Source organism: Aedes albopictus, chromosome 2, assembly GCF_035046485.1.
Source record: "Aedes albopictus strain Foshan chromosome 2, AalbF5, whole genome shotgun sequence".
NCBI classification, from domain to species: domain Eukaryota; kingdom Metazoa; phylum Arthropoda; class Insecta; order Diptera; family Culicidae; genus Aedes; species Aedes albopictus.
Window position 1 is genome coordinate 258,209,191 of NC_085137.1, and position 20,633 is coordinate 258,229,823.

Sequence of the window (20,633 nt, forward strand, 5' to 3'; positions counted from 1 at the left end):
TGTGTTTACTTACATCCCTTTGCATCTAGGCTGTTTGGTTTTTATTTTTACCTGGTTTGTTTGTAGTTCCACACATCCACAAATTCGACGTTTTTATTATTTCTATATTTATAAAATATCTATCCTATTGGCAAATAATCGCTGCATTCTTAAAACAAACAGAAGTTGGAATTGCATTTGAGTATACTTACCTAGAAGTGCATCCAATTTGGGTGACACAATTCCGCACGGAACACCAAACAGTCCATTTCTGCAAAGTGGATTTTCAAACGCGAACGTTGTACAAACAGAGACGAACAGTTTCAATTTCTCCCAGGTTGCATTCGGATTCGAACAAAAAGCAAGACGCGTCCAGCATTGTTTTATTACAAAATTTAATTACCTTTATTGTATAACATTAAATCTTCAGTTATGCTTCTCTATTTGTGTTTTGTTCAGATCTATGCCTTCTGTTTCCTGTAGCAGAACGAAAATCGTTTATGCATGCTTTCCAGATTATCAGCAAGTAAATAGTTCAACTAACTTAATTCATTTGTTCAGCTTACAAGTTGTGTTGGCTTCTACCGATTCCCCCACTCAAACCCATCACCTCAGGTGGAACATCATAAGCAACGCGAGGAGTAAATTCAAGTCCTTGAAGTTGAGATGCGAAGTGGAGCGTGCATTCGAGTTTGTATCATTGTCAACGAATGCTTCTTTCTCCCGCTGATCTTCCAGCGTGGCGGAGTTTTCCCTGTAGCGTTCTGGGAAGAGGAAATTGGAAACAGGCAGTTAAATCAATCAAAATCTAAATACGATGGCATTTTGAAGGTGGAGAGATAACTCATCAATGTCTATTTAAAGACAAGGAAAATGACGTAGTCTCACCTTTATCTTTCGATAAATCTATGCTCCATGTGTCACCGTGTTCACTTTGCAGAATCTTACTTGATGGCGAGTATTCGTCCATTGGCCGATAGATTTTGTTTTTGTCTGGAAATAAAAAAATGCATCTGTGACATTCATGTTTCGGTATACACTCAGAGAATATTAAAAAAAAAACCTTAGACATGCTTGAGCCTGATTTCTTTTTCTAAAAATGTGTGATTTTTTTAATAAAATAAATCGAATCGGGAGCGGTCGCATCATGTACGGAGTACACGCACCACGAAAAATGCACGCTTGTTGTACAAAGCATGCGTGTGGGGTCACTGAAGGTGGTCGAAGACGCGACTGCTCGAGTGTTTAATTCTTAGGACAGTAGGGTGGCCCACAATTATTTGAAAAACATAAAATTTAAAAGATGCAAAGTCTTACCTCCTGAATAAGTTGTTTAGTATTTTGACCGTAGCTTCTGGGGGTCTAAAACTACTAAAACTACTATGCATTTTTCAAATTTTATGTTAATCGTACAAGTTTGCGCCGCCCAGTGTGGACAGATTGTGGAAAGCAGCTTAATTCACTAGTCTCAGGAAGTCGTCATTACGGAGCGGTGAATCACATTTTCAATGATTGGTCAAGAAAACCCTTTTCTACTGACCTTAATGTTACGTTTAAGGCGCTCTTCGTAACTAGGTTCTGCCGGGACATTCACTAAACGCGTCTTTCGTGTAATCGATTTGTACTTGATGTCGGTGTTGGCGACAGGATCCACCGTCCTGGATTCACGTATACTAGATCTAGACCACTACACCTCCTGAGTAATAGGTACGCTCACGTCAACTGGCTGCAGTTAATGAGCCAAAACATTAACTCATCTGGTTTCACTTCAGTCCTAAGGACTGAAGGCTTCCTAAGGCTTCCTAACATTCCATCTAACGAGTATCCAATATTAGCGTTTATTTTTTGCCGGGTCGGTTACCGGAAGTATCGTCCGTTTCTGTCCCTAATTTTTCATAGCAATTGAGAAGTTTAGCATGCTACCATCCCATCACAGCAAAAATTTCTGAAAATTACACCCGACGTAAACATATTTGACATATAAATTTCAATTCAACTTCACTGATTTTTACATCAAACAATTTCTTGTATGAAATGTTGAACGCAAGCTTCATATTGAGAGCTAGCTGTAAATTTATAAACTGATGGAAAAATGTATGAGATATGACGGAGTCCTTTTGTTACAGGTGATATGATGTAACATTTTTTAAATGTGCAGGGTTACGCTACTTACATAGCGCTGGCCGCACAGAAAAAAAAAATCAGCGAAAAATCATGCACATAAAGGGAATGTTAGAGTTAGTGCATATTCACATGAGATGTCATGTAAAATTACGTTGCGTTCGTGTTAATTTCTGCTAATAGTCGCGTAACCGGTTGGTGTCCATGATGGTTTACACGATGGTTGGCGGAAATCTACACGATGGTAATGTAATTTTACATTATATCTCATGTAAAAGTGCACTAATTCTAGCATTCCCTTTATGTGCATGATTTCTCGCTGAATTTTAATTACATATTTTTTTCTGTGCGGGGCTGTCCTAAGTGGGCAACTGACGTGATACAGAATGCCAAACTCAGCCGTTGGGTGCCATAACAGATGCTGTTTGAGCCTACCGACGCTGTTTGGTGATACGTTGCTCGGAACGTACCTTCACAATCGAGCTCACGGGTTCCCAACCGGTGGTCCGCGGCCCCCTGGGGGGCCGTGAAGCCAGTCCAGGGGGGCCGCGATGTTACCAAAAAAATGTAAAATTTTTATTCTATTTCGTGCAAGTTATACCAATTTTTAATTTTGTATACCACAATCCCCAAAAGCCAAAATTTTAGGAACAAATTTCCAGTATAAAACGCCTTCAGAAGAAAATTTTTTTCGGCTGCGCCGCTATTTTTCAGCTACGACTTAAATGTAATGTTCATGACATCAGCAATTGCGAAATGTAAGTGTCGAATAAAAAAAAACGCATCAGTAATCTTCAAAAATCCCTCCTATAGTACATTTCCGGCTACGTCACTGTACCAAAAAAAAATCGGTTTCGGTCATTTAATTCATATTTTTTTTCTAAATTTTTTTATTGGGCCCCGGATGTTTTGACAATTATTAAAGGGGGTCGCCACCTGAACAAGGTTGGGAACCCATGATCTAGCTGAAGACCCAAGCTGCACTACTAGCTTAGCACATAACTCTTGGCTGGAAGTATTTGTCATCGACTGAGCCGTGGAAACTGGAAACTAGAACTTGATACTTGGTTAAAGCGTGGTGGGAACCACTGACCTATGGCAGAGTCAATGGAACAGGGGTTGTCTACACACTTTTCACAGGGTCGTTTGCAATGCGGTTCTCCCGGACAATCTTCCCGTTAAGGCGAAGCTGGAAGCATTTCCTCACTTTTTGGTTTTTGATTTTTTATTAAATAACGAAGCAATATTTTCAAAATCGGTTTTCGTGCACATGTAGAGTATGGATCAAGGTATCTTCCGAATTTTTGTTGTAGTGGAACATGTTTTTCGTTTTTGCAGAAATCATTTTTGAACAAAATTTCACAAAAAAATGGTTTCTGCGAAAACGGAAAACATTTTCCACCTCAAAAAAATTCAGAAGATACCTTGATCTAGAATGGGTGACAAAACGTCGAATGCCAAAACGTCGAATGCCAGAACGTCGAATGCCAAAACGTCGAAAGGACAAAACGTCGAAGGGACAAAACGTCGAAAGGACAAAACGTCGAAAAGTGTGTTCAGCGTGGATATTTTTTTAATTTTGTGTGAATTTAAATCGATCCTGTTGGTAGCCTGAGAGGGGTGGTGATACGGTAGATCCACCAAGATGGCAGGATGACGAACTGATTAACGGGTACACACGAACATTGTCTCGTTATCTGGGGTCACTGCCCGAACGCTGAAGGTCAGTGGCTCATTTTGCACTCTATAATGATTCAGATGAAACCACTAGCTAAGTAAAAATTATTGCGAGGATACTTAGCATTGTTGTACTAGTACCATATTCTGTGAATACCGGATGAATTGCGGAGAAGGACAGCTAGTCAAAACCCCACTATTTCAAGTAGATCTCCGGTTCTGAATGAGGAAGACGTTCCCTCCCACCCCTTACGTTGGGATGGAAAGTACCGTCAAGTCGTGCCGTAAACCAAACCAGACGCCCGTGAAGGAACAATGCATCCGATGATCGCTATCGCCACCCTAAAGGTGCCAGAGATCCGGCAGACGATAGCTAGAGACTACCATCGAAGCTACCCTGAAGGAAGCTGTGACGTAATGCTGAAAATTTGTGGAAGGAAATTTGTGACAGTGTGCCACTCGCAGTGTTGCATTTGAACGTGATCAATTTGCGTTGAAGTTCAAAAACGGCACGCTGCGGTCAAACATATTTGAAAATTGTTCAGTTCAAAATTTGATCAAGAACTGCACCCGCAAAAACATGGCACCCTGGTACCTGGTAAACTTAAATGGTCATGTGTCTGCCATTATTTCACAAATTCTAACAAACCTGGGTTGATTAGATTCAGAAAGTCACCCTCAATTGAGAAGGAGAACCAGTTTGGTCACCGTGGATTACCGGAAAATCCGGATTATGGTGCAGAATCTTAATGCCCGATGCCAAAATGTCCCATTTCATTGTGGCGCATATCGCCCCCTTAATGCTAGAACTAGGTAACTCGTTTTGGAAAGTTCGAGTAAAAATGGCTGGTAAAACTTATCCTGCTATAAAACAAACACTTTGTTGGTCTTAAAAGAAGAATCATTATGTGTTTTTGTAGTTTCAATCGACAAACTTTTGTTTATTGTGGTGAACGTTCAGATGTAAACAAATTGCTTGCGATTTCGCAAAACCAGTTACCTAGTTCTAGCATTAAGGGGACGATATATTCGCGCAACAACGCACGCATGCATGCAAATGCGTCACAAAGTCCTAGGGCAGCGCCTTGGTCAGGACGCACATAAGATCTGATGGCACATCCAAGCTCAGTTCCTTTTTGGCTCGCATTTAGTTCAAATGCAACTTTGGGTGCCATTTTAAACTTAACGTGACGTGATGTGAGTTTTTTATATACGACAGTGCGAATATTCCCTACCCACGAAGAACTGGTCAAGGAACATGCCGACCCTGAGGTGTTGTTTCAGGGAGCCTCAGGAAGGCTTCCCTCTGAGCTAGTTGGCAGATACAAGTTAAAGAATGAGTATCCTTTAAAAGAATAAAGAACTCACTATTTGCTTAGATTACTCGTTTTCGACGTTTTCGACGTTTTGTCCTTTCGACGTTTTGTCCCTTTCGACGTTTTGGCATTCGACCTTTTGGCATTCGACGTTTTGGCATTCGACGTTTTGTCTTTCGACGTTTTGTCCCTAAGCCCTTGATCTATACTCTACATGTGCACGAAAACCGATTTTGAAAATATTGCTTCGTTATTTAATAAAAAATCAAAAACCGAAAAAATGAGAAAATGCTTCCAGTGTCGCCTTAATATTCGGTGGCAAGGCGTATTGTATTGTAATCACAAAATGGCGGAAACAAGATTTTCTTCACATAAAATAATCTAATAACACTCAGTTAAGGTTTAGCAGGCCACACAAAGTAATTTATTTAAAACTAAGAAAAAAGTTCAATAGCTTTAATGCACTCATTGTTAGGGATTTGTTTTGGCAATTCACAAATATGGGAGCTCACCGTTGCGGCCGTTCGATGTGATGGTCGACATGCTGGAACCTCGAGACCTCCTAATCCTCACGATTGTCTGATTCAATCTTCTTCTTTCACTTCCGCTTCAAATTTCTTCTCTCTTCTTCCTTCTGTTCCCACACTTGACAAGGGAATCAAAAAAAAGACGGTTTGGCCAGTGTAGCGTGGGCCACAGTTCCGAGTCCGGGGAGTGGTACCGATCGCGCGCGCACTTTCTTAGGTGGTCTTCATCAAACGAGCTTGCACCAAATCGTGAGCGGGACAGCATCAGTCCTTACGGAATACCATTGAAATCATGTTCTGTCCGCTCGACCACTTTTGTTCACTGCAGTTTCTGTTTCAATTACCTTTTTCACCACTTGCTCGTTTGATATCTTTTTCGTACGTTGGCGACCAATGTGACATTTATCGCGGATAAGATTAACTTTTAGTCGGGGCCCGTGGCGCAGTGGTCCACACGTTCGCTTCATAAGCGGATGGTCATGGGTTCGAACCCAGCCCCGGCACTTGCAATTTTTCGTCAGTTGCTCTTCCCCCGAGAGCAGCTGGCACCTGACCCTCTTCGGAGCATATAGCTCCAACGGACCCGGAATTTGGATATCGGCGAACCGCAACTTATAATGGATGACCCCCAATTGGACTGGAAAAGGAACAGCAGCCAACCACCAGCACCAACGTGCTCATCATTCTACCGTGGACAGGGTAGAAAAGTTGAAGCAGTACAAGGCACCAGTTCAATATAGTTGAATTAGAATAGAATACATGTAGGCGCTGCACAAAAGTATAAGTGCAGCGTCCAATTGGAATCGCTCACGTAGTGCCCAAGTGGACAAAAGAGCTGTAAATTAGGTTAAGTGATTAAGAATAAAAAAAAAAAAGATTAACTTTTGGTGGTGCACATTCTCAACCGTCCGTGGTGATTGTCACAATTGGTCCGTACTAATTTAATATTTTAGGTGTTTAAATTTTCGTGGTATTTTAGCTGATTTTTAATACACCATTTAGTTCGTAAGTTTTATAATAATTTTAGGATTTAGATTTAAGTTTTATCCCGTAACACTTACGCGGAACTACAACGGCTAGTTTTGGAGTGTACTAAACAGCGAACCGTCACTGTCTTCACTCCTCCGGACGTTGTACAAAAATTAGAGACCGACCCTATTTTGCCCATTCCATTTATAGGCACCATGAGTTGGCACAAAATTTTTTGGTCAGGGTCATGAGAGTCGATGAGAGAGGGAGAGGCCATGGAGATAACGACGAACGACGGTACGACGATGCACGAACGAAAACTTACACACTAACAGGGATTGGTTGATGACCTATATGTACTATTTTACAAGCTTACTCCGACAAAACTGACTGCATGCATAGCCTTTACAATTTGAATCTCCTACACTTGTATCCGCAATTTTTGCATAAATAAATTTAAATAAATTTGAAAATATGAAAATAAATATTTAAAGTAACTCTACGATAGATATGAAAAACTATTTGTAATAAATAAAAAAAAGTAAATAAATCATCTATATAAATAAAGCATCTGGACAAAAAAAAAATAAACAAATTAATAAATATGAATAAATAAATAAATAAATAAGTAAATAAATAAATAAATAAATAAATAAATAAATGATCTAAACTACAGTCGGAGTGAGCAAAACAAACAAAATAAATAATTCACATTAGGACATCAACCAGGGGCTATTAAATGCAAAATAAACGTCACTCAAACACTAATAAAAGTGGAGACAGACATTGATTTTACATTTAGACATTTACTTTCAATAAAACAATAAAAAACAAAAATGACAATAATTTTGGGCTAATCCTAACTGGCCTTCCCACCGAATATTCTTATTGTGACCCGAAGTGAACGGTCACAAACTGTGCTGGACGCTCCTTTCAAGTAGTCGATTCACCATTTTGCAGCAATAGAACCATCAGCAATAGAACACGAGATCTAACGATGCAGGCGACTTACTTCGCCGAGGCTTCACTACTCAATGGGACAGCACCAATCAATGGCGGGAACCATTCGCATATGTACATCGTCAAACGGCCGTCCATACTCATTGTTGGCAATCTCAGGATTCCCCGCCTTCTGTTGATAAATTTCAAAACTCTTTCCTTGTAACCCAAGTAACACACTTGTCACCGAAGAGTCACGGCGGCGCAGGTTTTTGTTGCGCAGAAGTCACTGTAACTTACTTCTAACAAATAAACACTTATTTGCTAGAAGTAAGTCACAGTGACTTCTGCGCAACAAAAACCTGCGCCGCCGTGACTCTTCGGTGACAAGTGTGTTACTTGGGAATTGGATGCGAGATGTAGAGCATTTATCGTGTAACTAATATAAAAAATAAGAACGATGCTATGTCAACGATTGTTTCAACAGACAGGCATCAGAACCATTTTGCGGAATACCGTTTAGTATTGATTTTTTATTATTATTATTATTTTTTTGAAATAAGCGGTTCTAAGTCCATCAACCACTACATGCTAAACGGCGTAATGCCAAGTGAAGTATTTCAGAACACACTTTATAATATAGAATGGATTAAAATTGACTGTGATGCAATACTTACAATTTTTACGATACGGAAAATCAGTTGTAGTTGGCAACGTTATTGTTGTTGGAGGACTAGTTGGAGTGGTTGTAGTCGACGGAATATCTGCAATAAAAGAGCCGTAAACAGATAATTTCATGAGTATTTGCATTCTATGTGATGGCATTTCCATTACAGGTCGGACTTGATTATCCGGAGTCGCGTTCGGATGCTTCTCAAACATATATCTGGGGAACGGAATGACCTATAAAGCTGAAATTGTGACATTTTGTCAAGACAACTATGATTAGTGATCATTCAAAATTAAAACTTCTTACAACAATCCGTTTGCTAAATACTATTTTGGGAAGCGTCAGAACCCGACACCGGCTAATCGAGTCCGACCTGTAGTTGAATTTGCCAGACAGTCATATTCTTGAACGATTTGATTTGATTTTTCACCTAATTTATATGAAAATGCAGAAAACATGCTTTGTTTGGAAAGCGCATACACTTACAGTAACTGAAGTTCTTGGATAGTTGTTATTCTCCACAATTAACAAAAAGCCGGATGTAATCATCAGATAAAAAAAAATCTGAAAATGACAACGTTCACTTTATTGCTTTGCTTGCTATATTGCACTGGCTAAATAACTCACACTTATAGGAGTTCATTTTGTCGTGTTAACCACTTAAAATTCATAAAGCCGTCTAAGCCATAGTATAAAGCTTGTCGACACTTCGAATAAGTCGAGAATAGCATATTCAGGTTCTGTTTACAGAACACGATCACTATTATGCTTTTACAAATCAAGTTTCATCCCAGGGAGGTATAAATATGAATGAAACAAGCGCAAATATAAATGTGCAAGAAAATAGTGTCATATGAATGGAAGCTTCTGCCACCAGATTGCCACTATAGTACATATATAGTTTGGGCACAGAGAAACGTTTCCTTCCTGGCTCGTTTTGTATACTTTTGCACAAACAGCGGCATCTACAGATGCGATGCAAACAGCTCTATGATATTTTCTCCTTGTATTCCCTGTTTATAGCATCTCACGCATAACCAAGGTTCAGAGTACATTACGAATACAATGTGATGCAAGTACAGTGCTATAGCACCCAAGCAGCACCGCAAACCTAGGAATGGTACATAATATTCTGTGTTACGAGGGGTCCTCCAACTGCATGTTCCTCAACAACCCTTCGGTATGTTGGCGGCTCCCTCGATTTCGATCACCAACTGAGAATAAATTACTCGAGCTGTGTTTATGATTTTATTTGATATTAAACAATTTCGAAAGCAAGCAGACCTTCCATACAACAGCAAAAGTCATGTCCCGGAGTGGTGATTCGTACCGAGCGAGAGATTTGTATGATTACTCCTGGATGCAATAGTACAATGGTGTTGTTAAAATTGTAGCTTATTTTGAAAGGCGAAATTGAAATTCTACCACAATGCCATTGCAACTGCAACCGGTAGTGTACGAATAGAAACATGAAAATGACAAAGCAAATGCAACTTCTCTGTACTTACGATATACTTTGATTGATCCGTCTGTTTCCCCGAGGGAGTTCTTGACCACACATTTGTATGTGCCAAAGTCGCCGATGTCGACTTCCTTTATCGTCAGCTTCATCACTACCTTGTAATTGCTGGCTTCGTGCGTTGTTGGCTCGAACCGTTTGCCTGGAATGGGAAACCCAACAGGGAGAGTGTTACTGAAAGGCAGTGTGCAGATGTTGTTTGTTTGCTGTTTGTCAAGCAATCGTTTCGGTTCATTTCGCAGAGGTGACATGGCTATTTCAGTACCGGTTTGAATCAACGTCTCACCACAGTGACAAGCTGTTAATACTACAGGTGGTGCAGGGCCCACGAAACGCGTACTGATTCTGTGATTGGAAGATTGAACTAATTTTCCCCTATTCTAAATCTGACTTTACATGAAACAGAGGTATGTGTTATGTTCATTATTTTGATGTAAATTTTTTTAAGCGAAAAAAGTATTCAATTTTTATTTAGTTCATTTATTTCGCTCTTGTGTTTGACAATGACTGAATAAAACATTGTACACATTAAAAAATTCTATTCTATGTTTTTTTTTTAATATTTTTTGACGGACAGGAAAAATCGCATTTTTATGAATCAATGATCTAACTCCAAGAATTTACGACATGTTTGGTCAATATACATAGATTGCCGGGCAGTACGCAAGGTATTCGTTGCAGTGCAACGCCTAAATATTCCCACGCCTTCCGATATTCTAAGTCAATTCAACTGTGAAAGAAAAAGATGCATTTCCCCCCCCACACACTCCCGTTGGAGTAGCTGCTTGGGTATGTTTTTATTTCAATTTTTCACCAATTGCTACGCTCTAGGTAGGTTCTACCCACCTCACGCGCTGGAAATTGGAAGCAACGGGAAACATACCATTCGTTACTGACTTTGTTTTTATGACCCATCATCGCACCCGGTGATGGCCGGGTGCGATCGTGTTCAAACACGGGAGTCGAGCCGGTAAATCCACAATATGCTTGGTGGGTCAATGGTCGCTGGGTTTGATTGGCGGCGACCGTTTCAAGGCTCAATTGTAAACCTGTAAAGGTTTTGTTTTTGATCTAAAATGTCGTACTGGACGTTGACCAAAACAACATCCGTACGGTGTCCTGGTTTCGCGGGGCAGCGACCGCGCAGCGATGCGTTTGTTTTGTTTTTCACGATCATACATGTTGGGTCCGGTTGGTTTGGTGCAGCTCTGATTACGCTCGGTGGGCCGTCGATAGGAATGCCATGGAACGGATACCCTATCGATCGCGCTAGAATGTTGCGAAAATCAAGGCGCCGTATTGGCCGCATATGGCTTTAGGTAGCCAAAATTGTTTTTGTTTTGAAATCAAGGCGCGGTTTCAGGTAGCCCATATTGTTTTTGTTTTGAAATCAAGGCGCAGTTTCAGGTAGCCTAGATTGTTTTGGTTTTGAAATCGAGGCACTGTATCTGCCGAGAATGGTTTCAGGTAGCCGTGATTGTTTTCACTTGGTTCGATTTTTGAACCCAGGTGAACCATAAAAGGAATGTTGAAAATCGAAATCGTACTGGCGGCATAGGGGCGCCGGAATTGTTTTGTACTCGATTTTGTTTTGACTTCGGGTAAAAGAATGTGGGGTATAATTTCAACGAACATCCGCGGCCGAGCCCGGCTAGGGGTCATTGTGCACAAGCAAGGGTACATTTGAATAACAAGGCGGTTGCTTTGTTTTGAAGAATTGGGTGCCAAGTCCGAAAGATGATGGCGCTAAGAATGATGATGATAATGATGATGATGATGACGGTGATGACGATGAGGATGATGGTGAAGATGACGATATGACACGCCCAAGCATTGAAGATGCCCAAGTGAGGCGGGGCTAGACGATGTAGGCCTTCGGGTAAAGATTTTTAGAAGGGGTTTTTGCGAACACGCCCAAGTCAGGCGTGGTTAGGAAATTAGGTTTTTTTATCAGAACTAGGATTTTTGGTAGGGCTTGGGATACGCCCAAGAGAAAAGAGATTTTTCAAGAAGAGAAAGATGTAAAACACGATGTGGACAAGTAGGAAAGGTAGAAGGTTTTGGGACGTTTTAGTATTTACATTTTTTTAGGTTTTTGGACACGCCCAAGATGGGTTGGGCAACGTTAGGAATTTTCGTGACTTCTTCGGGTATTGCTAGGAAATTTAGGCTATAAATACTGAGGCTTTGGCTTCAATCGGGGAGTTGTTGAAGAACAGAGTAATCGAGGAGAGTTCGACGTTAGAGTTGTTGAAGAACGGAGTTGTTGAGTTCAAAGACAGTCAGTGAGACAGTGGGTCAGTTTCAACGCTAGAGTGTTCAATCTTGGTTCAGAAAAGACAGTAGTTGTAAAAGTTCAGTTTTTCAACGTAAGAGTAAAAGTCCAGTTCGGTTCAGTTTTTTCAACTTCGGTGAAGAAATACAGAAAGGTGATATAAGAAAACAATTGAATCATTGTAATATAAGTTAAGTGATGGTTTGTGATATTTCAATATAGATTATTAAAAAGATATCGTCGGACTGTTATGAATTAAAAGATATCACATTCCGTGTAGTGTTTAGTTGAGCCCCTGGACGGTACAGGGCGCTTCAGCAGTGTGTGGGTAAGGACTTTGGAATTACTCTCTTCTTGCTGGCTCAGAGCTTTTGATCCATAATGACTTCGATACCTATTGTGTAACCTGAAAGATAAAAGTGTCACTGGAAGAAAAGTCAGGAATATATTAAATATCTTGCGATGGTTGCTCGGCAATCTATATTGGCCAAGCACGCCGCAAGACTAGGGCGCGTCTGAGAGAACATAAATCAGCAGTTGAAACAAACAAATTGAAAGAATCAGGAGTTGCGGCGCATGTGGGGACACCCAATTTTAATATATAAATTGGAAAAATTCGAAGCTGATTCAACCGGTTGGATAGGTTTCGCATTTAATCGCCTGAGAATCACCTGAGCACACTGAGGAACCGTTGATGAACGAAGACGATTCTCTCATCACATCGTGTCTCTTGAATCTGGTTGACACCACCATCATAGATCGATTATCTTCTCCGGACGCGATACTGATACGGCCGCTCCGAAACACCTGGAATAGGCTACGCGGGGGTCTCTCAAACACAATAATACACGAAATAATTACTTTTAGCCATTTAGCAAAACAAGCAGCCTCCCCCTACCCACTGACCCCAGTACAATCCGGAATATCTCCAGAATGATTCCGGATATTACATGGCCACTTGAGTGTAATAAACTTGGACCAATTTATGATCGAATGAGGGCGGTTTCAAAAAAAATTGGAATAAAATTGACGGGATGCCAGCATTTTGAAAATGAGGTACGTGAAGGTTAATACAGGTCAGACTCGATTGTCCAGAATTCGCTTATCTAGAATTTCAGACTCCATTGTACGTTTTTTTATAACGATATAGTTTTATATTTAAACGCAGAAATTTGAATTAATTCAGTACTATAATTAAGTGGTGTCCCGATTTTGTCTTCTCTCGATTTTGTCAGCTTTGAAAAATAGCTCTAGAAACACTCCAGAGATGTTTTTAGCGATAAATTCCTCTTCCTTGGTAATTCTCCAAGACTACACCGTCTTCAACCAAAGGTTGTACAGACTGAACAAGCACCAACATTAGACAACGGACAACACACATAACACCTAGTGACCCAGTGAAGAATTTTCCGTTTGACGAAAAATTTTCCCCGACTGGAGTGGGAATCGAGCCCACACTCCGAAGCTTACGAAACACCTAGATGACAGACGCCTCTAGCCGCACGGCCACGAAGCCCACATCCTCCTAAGATTCGTTCAGAAATACTTGCTGTGATTCTTATAATAACAATCCCTGTTTGAATTCCTCTAATTATCTCTCGAGGATTTTTTTACCGAAATTGCTCCAGGAATTCTTGTTGTGGTTCAATCACGAATTTCTACTAGTCTTCAGAGAATCTCCAAGGTTTTATCTATAAATTATTCTTGGAATTCTTGAATCAAATTCTCCAGGAATTTGACTATGCTTTGCTCCAGATTCCAGAATTTCTCATTGATGTTCCACCAGAAGCCTTTCGTGGAGTTCCTCCCGAGTTTTCTTCGCATAACTACCTAGTTGCTGTATGCATGCGCTCAAAACTTTCGACAGTGATTACCACGTGTCGAAACCGACTGAGCTGCTCAACACTGAGCAGCTGCGAAACGTACAGGGGATGGCCAAAATGTTTGGGATAGGCAACTTTTTTTCTCCCACAAAAAAATTGAACATGCTGTAACTTTTCATAGAGTGCATCAAAAAATCTCAAATTTTGACTGTTTGTCAACCTATTATATGTGCATCATTGGTACAAATTTGGGCTCAATTGATTAATTTTTCGCGAAGTTAGAACCGTTCGGGTAAAACACTATTTTTTAGTCAACTCATTTTTGAGCTGTCATATCTCGGAAACTAGTGAACCGAATTGAATGATTTTTTTAACGTTTATCAACAATATAATGATACTAAATACGACGTTATAAAATGTAATATTTTCTCGCGACGAACTAAGTTATACCGAGTTGAAATTTTTACCCATATAGAGGAAAATAAGTCATATTTACAATACCACACAAAAATTATTGAATGTGTTCTTCCATCAATCTAAATAGGCTCTAATATATCTGATTAGAAATAATTTGAGAACAGAAGTGGAAAATCTTTGGATATCATCACGAAAATTTATTGACATTGATGTAAAAAAATTACATTTTTTCGAGAAAAATCCAAAAAGTGTCAATCCATGATAACTTTTTTCATCGTTTAAAAAGTAACTAAGTTTTAATATTTCGTGAAGCATTTACATATTGATAGTTTACGTTCAAATTTTCATTCAATTTGGTTCACTGGTTTCAGAGACATGACAGCTCAAAAATGAGTTGTCTGAAAAATAGTGTTTTTCCCAAACGGTTCTAACTTTGCGAAATATTAATCAATCGAGCCCAAATTTGTACCAATGATGCACATATAGTAGGTTGACAAACAGTCATAATTTGAGATTTTTTGATGCGCTCTATAAAAAGTTATAGCATGTTGAACTTTTTTGTAAGAGAAAAAAAAGTTGCCTATCCCAAACATTTTGGCCATCCCCTGTATGTACAGTTGGCGCAAGACTTCTCGCAGCAGCTAGCAGTGGCCCTACCAACGGAAGAGCAGCTTGGCGTAGCTACACTTGAAGATGGTTGGAGGGGCATCCGATCCGCCATAGACAGTACCTCGGCTACAGCACTAGGCTTCACGACTCCAAATCACAGAAACGATTGGTACGACGGCGAATGTGAACAGTTGGAAAACGAGAAGAATGCAACATAGGCGAGAATGCTGCAACACCGTACTAGAACGAATGGGGCACATTATAGACAGGCGCAGAATAGGCAAAACTCACTCTTGCGGAGGATGAAGCGCCAGCAGAAATTCAGAAACGCATTGTGGCAAGAAATCGAGCTTAATTTAGACTCTACGATCGAACAGAGTTCGCCGTCACCCGAATCAAACTATCTACAAAACGATGATTATATCGGTAGTCCTCTATGGGCACGAAACATGGACTCTATGGGCAGAGGATCAACGCGCCCTTGGAGTTTTCGAACGGAATGTGCTGTGTACCATTTACGGCGAAGTGTATTGGAATTGATGAAGACCTTGAACCGCGAATTACATCAGTTGCTAAGAGAACCAATCATCGTCTACACCGCAAAAATTGGAAGGCTACAGTCAGTGGGCGGGTCAAAAATGGTTTTCGAGAGTCATCCGACCGGTACAAGAAGTCGTGGTGCGCAGTGAGCTAGGTGGGTCGACCAAGTGGAGGACGATCTGCGGACCTTTCGCAGAGTGCCAAACTGGAGATACGTAGCCATGGACCTAGCAGAATGGAGACTACTTTTATGTACAGCAGAGGTCACTCAGACCCAGTTCAGCTAAACTCATCATCTACTATCTGTTCAACGGGGAACAACAATTAGAAACTGCGAGAAGGCTGTTTGTAACCCGCCAGCCTTGCGAGTTTCCCGGTGACAAGTAAAAATGGCTTAAGCGCCACTCCCGAGGGAGACCACTTACCGAGATTGATGGTTGCCCGACCTTATTGAGACCCTTCAGGGTAGGGTTCAAGTTTTTCCCAAATGAATGGGCGGGAAACGAGCTGGCTGATCAGGGAAACGAAATGCCTCACGATTGCAGTCGTGCAAATAAAGAAATTGGTGTACGTGAAATTGATTTCCGCCGGCGACAAAGAAAAACTCGCGACGGTTATCATCACGGGAAAACAAGACCCAAACACCTCGAACGAATCTTCGTTCGATTGAAGAAATGTCCCTCGGTTGGATTCAGGGCCAACCTCCCCAGAAAATTATCTCAAAACCTAAAAAACGACCGGAAACGTGAAAGTGCTTCTACATCTACCTCTTCAGATTTCTCCCACTAAAAGAACGACTCAACGCCACTTATGCTCAAACTACCCATTTATTCTATCGCATCGAGAAAAAACAATTCCACATCTATTTCAATTCATTTCCATCTATATTTACACCATCTCACTTCTACTTCATCGACATAATCTTATACACTAGGCCTAGCTAATTCATTCCCTCAGACTATTCTCTCTAACCTCTCTCTTCTCTCTTTGTGCGGTTAAATGATTTACTGGGCGGTGCGACTTTCGGTGTTCATTGGGAAAAACGTGCAATTTTTATGGCAGCCAACTACTTCGCATAAGAGGGCGAACGGTAGGGCGCGGGAAAAAGGATCGGTGGGGCCACGCTAGCGGTTTGACCAGACTAGGGGCGAAAATCACCATGCGCATGGGAAAAAATGATCAGAGTACTCACGGTTCGATCTTACTTGTGTGGAGGCATCGGCGGTTGATTGTGGCTACTGCTGGCGAGTCACGTGATCGACACGCGGTGATTCCTGCTCCGGGTGTTCTCCTACCGGATCATGTGGTGGCCGTGCTCAACGGCGCCTCACACGAGGTTCGTGGTCTTCCGACGGGATACAGCCGTCGACTCGCTGGTCGTCACCAGTGCTGAAAAATTCATTTCGTCATATCTAAATTCAACCACCTACAGCTCATTTTAGAAGCTGAATCTGAGAATATGGTATATGAAAAACTTGTGCGGCTAGACCAGTTCTGCAGGAAAGTCACGGAAAAAGCGCCATTTTTCGAATATTTAAGGTAAATGTCACGGACTACGTTCGAAAAAATGCCAATGATATTCACGGTGAATATCATTTGGCATTTTTCAAAGGTAGTCCGTGACATTTACCTTAAGTTTTCGAAAAATGGCGGGTTTTCCGTGACTTTCTTGCAGAACTGGTCTAGCCGCACAAGTTTTTCATATACCATATTCTCAGATTCAGCTTCTAAAATGAGCTGTAGGTGGTTGAATTTAGATATGACGAAATGAATTTTTCAGCACTGGTCGTCACCAGCGGTGGCGTCGAGGTAGCGAGCGTGCTCCTCACGCGGGGGACTCCGGTTCGAAACCGGTTGGTGTTCACTCCAAAACTTTTTCTTCACGGAAAACTCACTCCTTCACGCTACTCACGGTTGGTTATGCCGATACGAACCCGGACTTCGATGTTGCCGCCCTGCCAAGGGCGCGGTATTGACGGACGCTGCCCTCTCCGGCCCACGTGTATCGCCGAGCCAAACTTCGAGGCTGGAAAGCGGGGTCGAAAACGGTCGCTGACTTTTGGGTGTGGTGTGACGGGCAACTTGCCACGAACCTGTTCAAAAAATGCCGTTGCACGACAATCACGACATGTGATTTATTTGCACTATTTACACATATTAATACACCTTCAATACCTGTCGCATCCAAAGTTCAACACTCGCACTCAAAAACCGCCTAATCGCGAAACGCACTAATACGGCACTTGACATTGCTTAACTTGCTATTTGAGGGAATTTGAGAGAAAATCTAAATTAGAAAATTTCAAAGTAATTTCACGTTTCACTAAGTTCACCTTGAACTTCACACCACGGCGCGGAACTTTACTGGGACCGATCTCGCCTCTTCCGCAGTCTAGAACGAAGTGGACGAGTCAAGTTCTGGGATTCTCAGAATAGGCGCGAGATATGAAAATCTTCGTCGCCGGAAATTACGCGAAATCCACGAAGTGGAATTTCGCGAAGGTCAAAAATCGCCTTCACACACACCACTTTCTCTACCCGTCCGGAGAAAGCATTCCATTTCCCTCTGAAGACCCGATCAATCAACTCGTTGCTCTCCCGAACATCAATAAAAGAATTGAGGGGTCAACGATACTTGAACCCCGGTCGATGCCCGAAGCACAGACTCAATTTTAGATTTGGTTGTCGCTTTACGCTCGGCACCAGAATTACACATGGCACTCATTTTGTCTTTGGTATGCGGAGTGGAGCAAATGAACACATGAATTCTAATTCGATTTCACTCAACTTGAGTGATCTATATACAGGGGGCAATTCAATGGACTAGTTCAAATTCTGTACAACTTTATTTATCAATTCATTTTCTATTTGAAATAATCGTGGTACCGCCACAAAGTAGGGATGAAAGTGTTCCGTTATAAACAGTAAAAGTATATTATACAACAGTTCAAAGATTCTTGAAAAGTTCACGGTTGGAAAGGAATCAAACCCGCTGACTCCGAATTGGCGACCAAACGCATTATCCATTGGACTGGAGAACCCAAAAAAGGAGCCATTCATAAACCTCGTAGACTTTTAGAGAGAAGGACGGTGGGTCTGCCTAAGGTCTACGCAAACTTACACATAATTATCCGAAGGAGGGTATGAGATGACCAAAATTTGGTCTACGTAACAACAAAAATGCGAAAATAGCTGATTTCATAGTACTTGTCTGAATTTATGACGCATTCTTTGTCATGTTTGTACCATATAAAAAGTAGTACATAATTTCTCTTCAATTATAAGAGCTTTTCGGAAGAGCAAGAAATCGATTTTGCCTTGACCTTGTGAACAAAGAGTATGTTTCAATTCCACGTTTTACTCAATCTTGACAACACAACCTATCTCAACACGATAAATTTTGCTTGTATTCCGTCCATGCATTTCAGCTATTTCTTTTCAGTTGAATAACCCCAAGATAATGTCAATCTGAGGTAATAATGGCCCAGCCGATGGAGAGCGAAGATAGTGTCCCATTGTCCTGTCCAAAATCACCGTAATATGTCAACCAGTGCTCATGATTCTCCATTTTGTGTGTCAACAAGCCACTTCTTTGTTCTGCTGGAAGAAAGCATAATAATGAATCTGTCGTAATTTGGCCTCGTTATAACCCTGTCACCGCCGAAACGGAGAAAGATTGAATAAAGGGACGAAAATGTTTCACCAAACCGCCCCGAAACACGACATGGAAAAATGTTGTGCAAAATACCTCTTGTTCTGTTTCCCCGAACAAGTCCATCGGGAGCTGGCTTTCTTCACTTTGATTGAATAACAAGATGATGATTTTGTCACAATTTCTCTTGTTATCAGATTTTTTGCCATGCTTATTATTTTCATCCGTTTGACTTTGTTTCGTTACGCTTAGTCGCCAATTTGCTATTTGGCCCTTCCCCTTCCCTATCAGCTAGCCAGTCGGTGATGTGTATTATGTTGGCACCGGCCGAAAGTAATTCTAGCGTTTCATGCTCCCACAGACGCCAATGGCGGGAAGTGAAGCCAATCTCGAGTGGGCAGCGAGCGGGAAAATATTAATGATGGATGTTGTTCATGCCGAGAGTTCAGGAGGGTGAAACAACGGACCGAAATAGTCATGCTTCGAAATCTTTGGCGCCGTCCACAAATTACGTAACACTCTAGGGGGAGGGAGGGAGTACGGCCAAGCGTTAAGGCCCATACAAAAAGTTTATGATTTTCATACAAAATAGCTTTACGGAGGGGGGAGGGAGGGTCAAAAAATCTCGATTTTAGCGTTACGTAATAAATGGATGCTGCCTTTGCAGCTCTCCCTACAGTTCTGGAGCAGGGCTGGATCAATTTTGTGGTAAAAATTGAGGTTTGAAGAGCATACATTGACTGCGATGTAAGGTCGTCGTGGGCTTCGTGGCCGTGCGGTTAGCGGCGGCAGTCGTCTAGGCGTATCGTAAGCCAGGGAGTGTGGGTTCGATTCCCGACAGGAGCTGTCGGTGGAAACTTTTCGTCAAACGAAAAATTCACCACTGGGCCACTGGGTGTTCTGTGTTGTCCGTTGTCTAGTGTAAGTAATGTGTTCAGTCTGTGCAGCCTCTGGCTGAAGACGGTGTGAATTGTCTTTTTACAGCAAACTCCACCAAAAGCCATCACACTTTATTTCACCGAGAAGTAGAAAGCTTCCAGCTCTCGTTAATTGAAGAGAGTGATTTCTCGTGATGCAGCCCAGCAATTGTTGTAACAACAAACAGTCGCTGAGTGCACACCTCAACATAAATTCATACAAAAATAACCAAAAAGTGATTGGACTTAGAAGCGATTGCTGATAAATCATAATTGACCAGACCGCATGGAATACCGAAAAAATTTCACTTCGAATGGAACACAAAAGTTAAGGCAATCCAATGTTTGCAAAGCAAAGATCGTAGTTGTTACTCCGTGATTGACCAGAACAATCGACGATGCACAGAGAACCATTGAATGGTGCTACACACTCTCAATGTGCACAATTCGAGAGTTCAATATTTAAAAGTCAATAACGGCGCCGGCCACGTCCTTACGGTCTTTGGGAGAGGGAAGGAATGTAGTTCGACAACCGTTGTTACTAGGAACCGTGGAATCCACAGCATCCCCACAGCTGTCTCGGGAAGGAGTATTTGTTAGTAGGGTAAGGTAGGGTGTGAATTTGGGATACACCTGTGGTAGGTTATGATTCACACCACTGGAAATACGCGTCGCGATAATCG

At 41.4% G+C, this 20,633-nt stretch overlaps 1 protein-coding gene across 11 annotated transcripts in view; it reads right to left on the reverse strand.

Moving 5' to 3' along the window:
• Window positions 1-357: 357 nt before the first annotated feature.
• LOC109428281 (lachesin) overlaps window positions 358-20,633 on the reverse strand; it is a 107,597-nt gene continuing 87,321 nt past the window's right edge. For all 11 annotated transcript variants that reach the window (XM_029872617.2, XM_062851604.1, XM_029872623.2 and 8 more), the window contains 4 exons: window positions 9,707-9,859; window positions 8,206-8,292; window positions 868-972; window positions 358-743 (listed from right to left, as the gene is read on the reverse strand). In XM_029872617.2, the coding sequence (XP_029728477.1) occupies window positions 586-743; window positions 868-972; window positions 8,206-8,292; window positions 9,707-9,859 (503 nt within the window). In that variant the 3' untranslated portion in view covers window positions 358-585. The remainder of the gene's footprint in view (window positions 744-867; window positions 973-8,205; window positions 8,293-9,706; window positions 9,860-20,633) is intronic.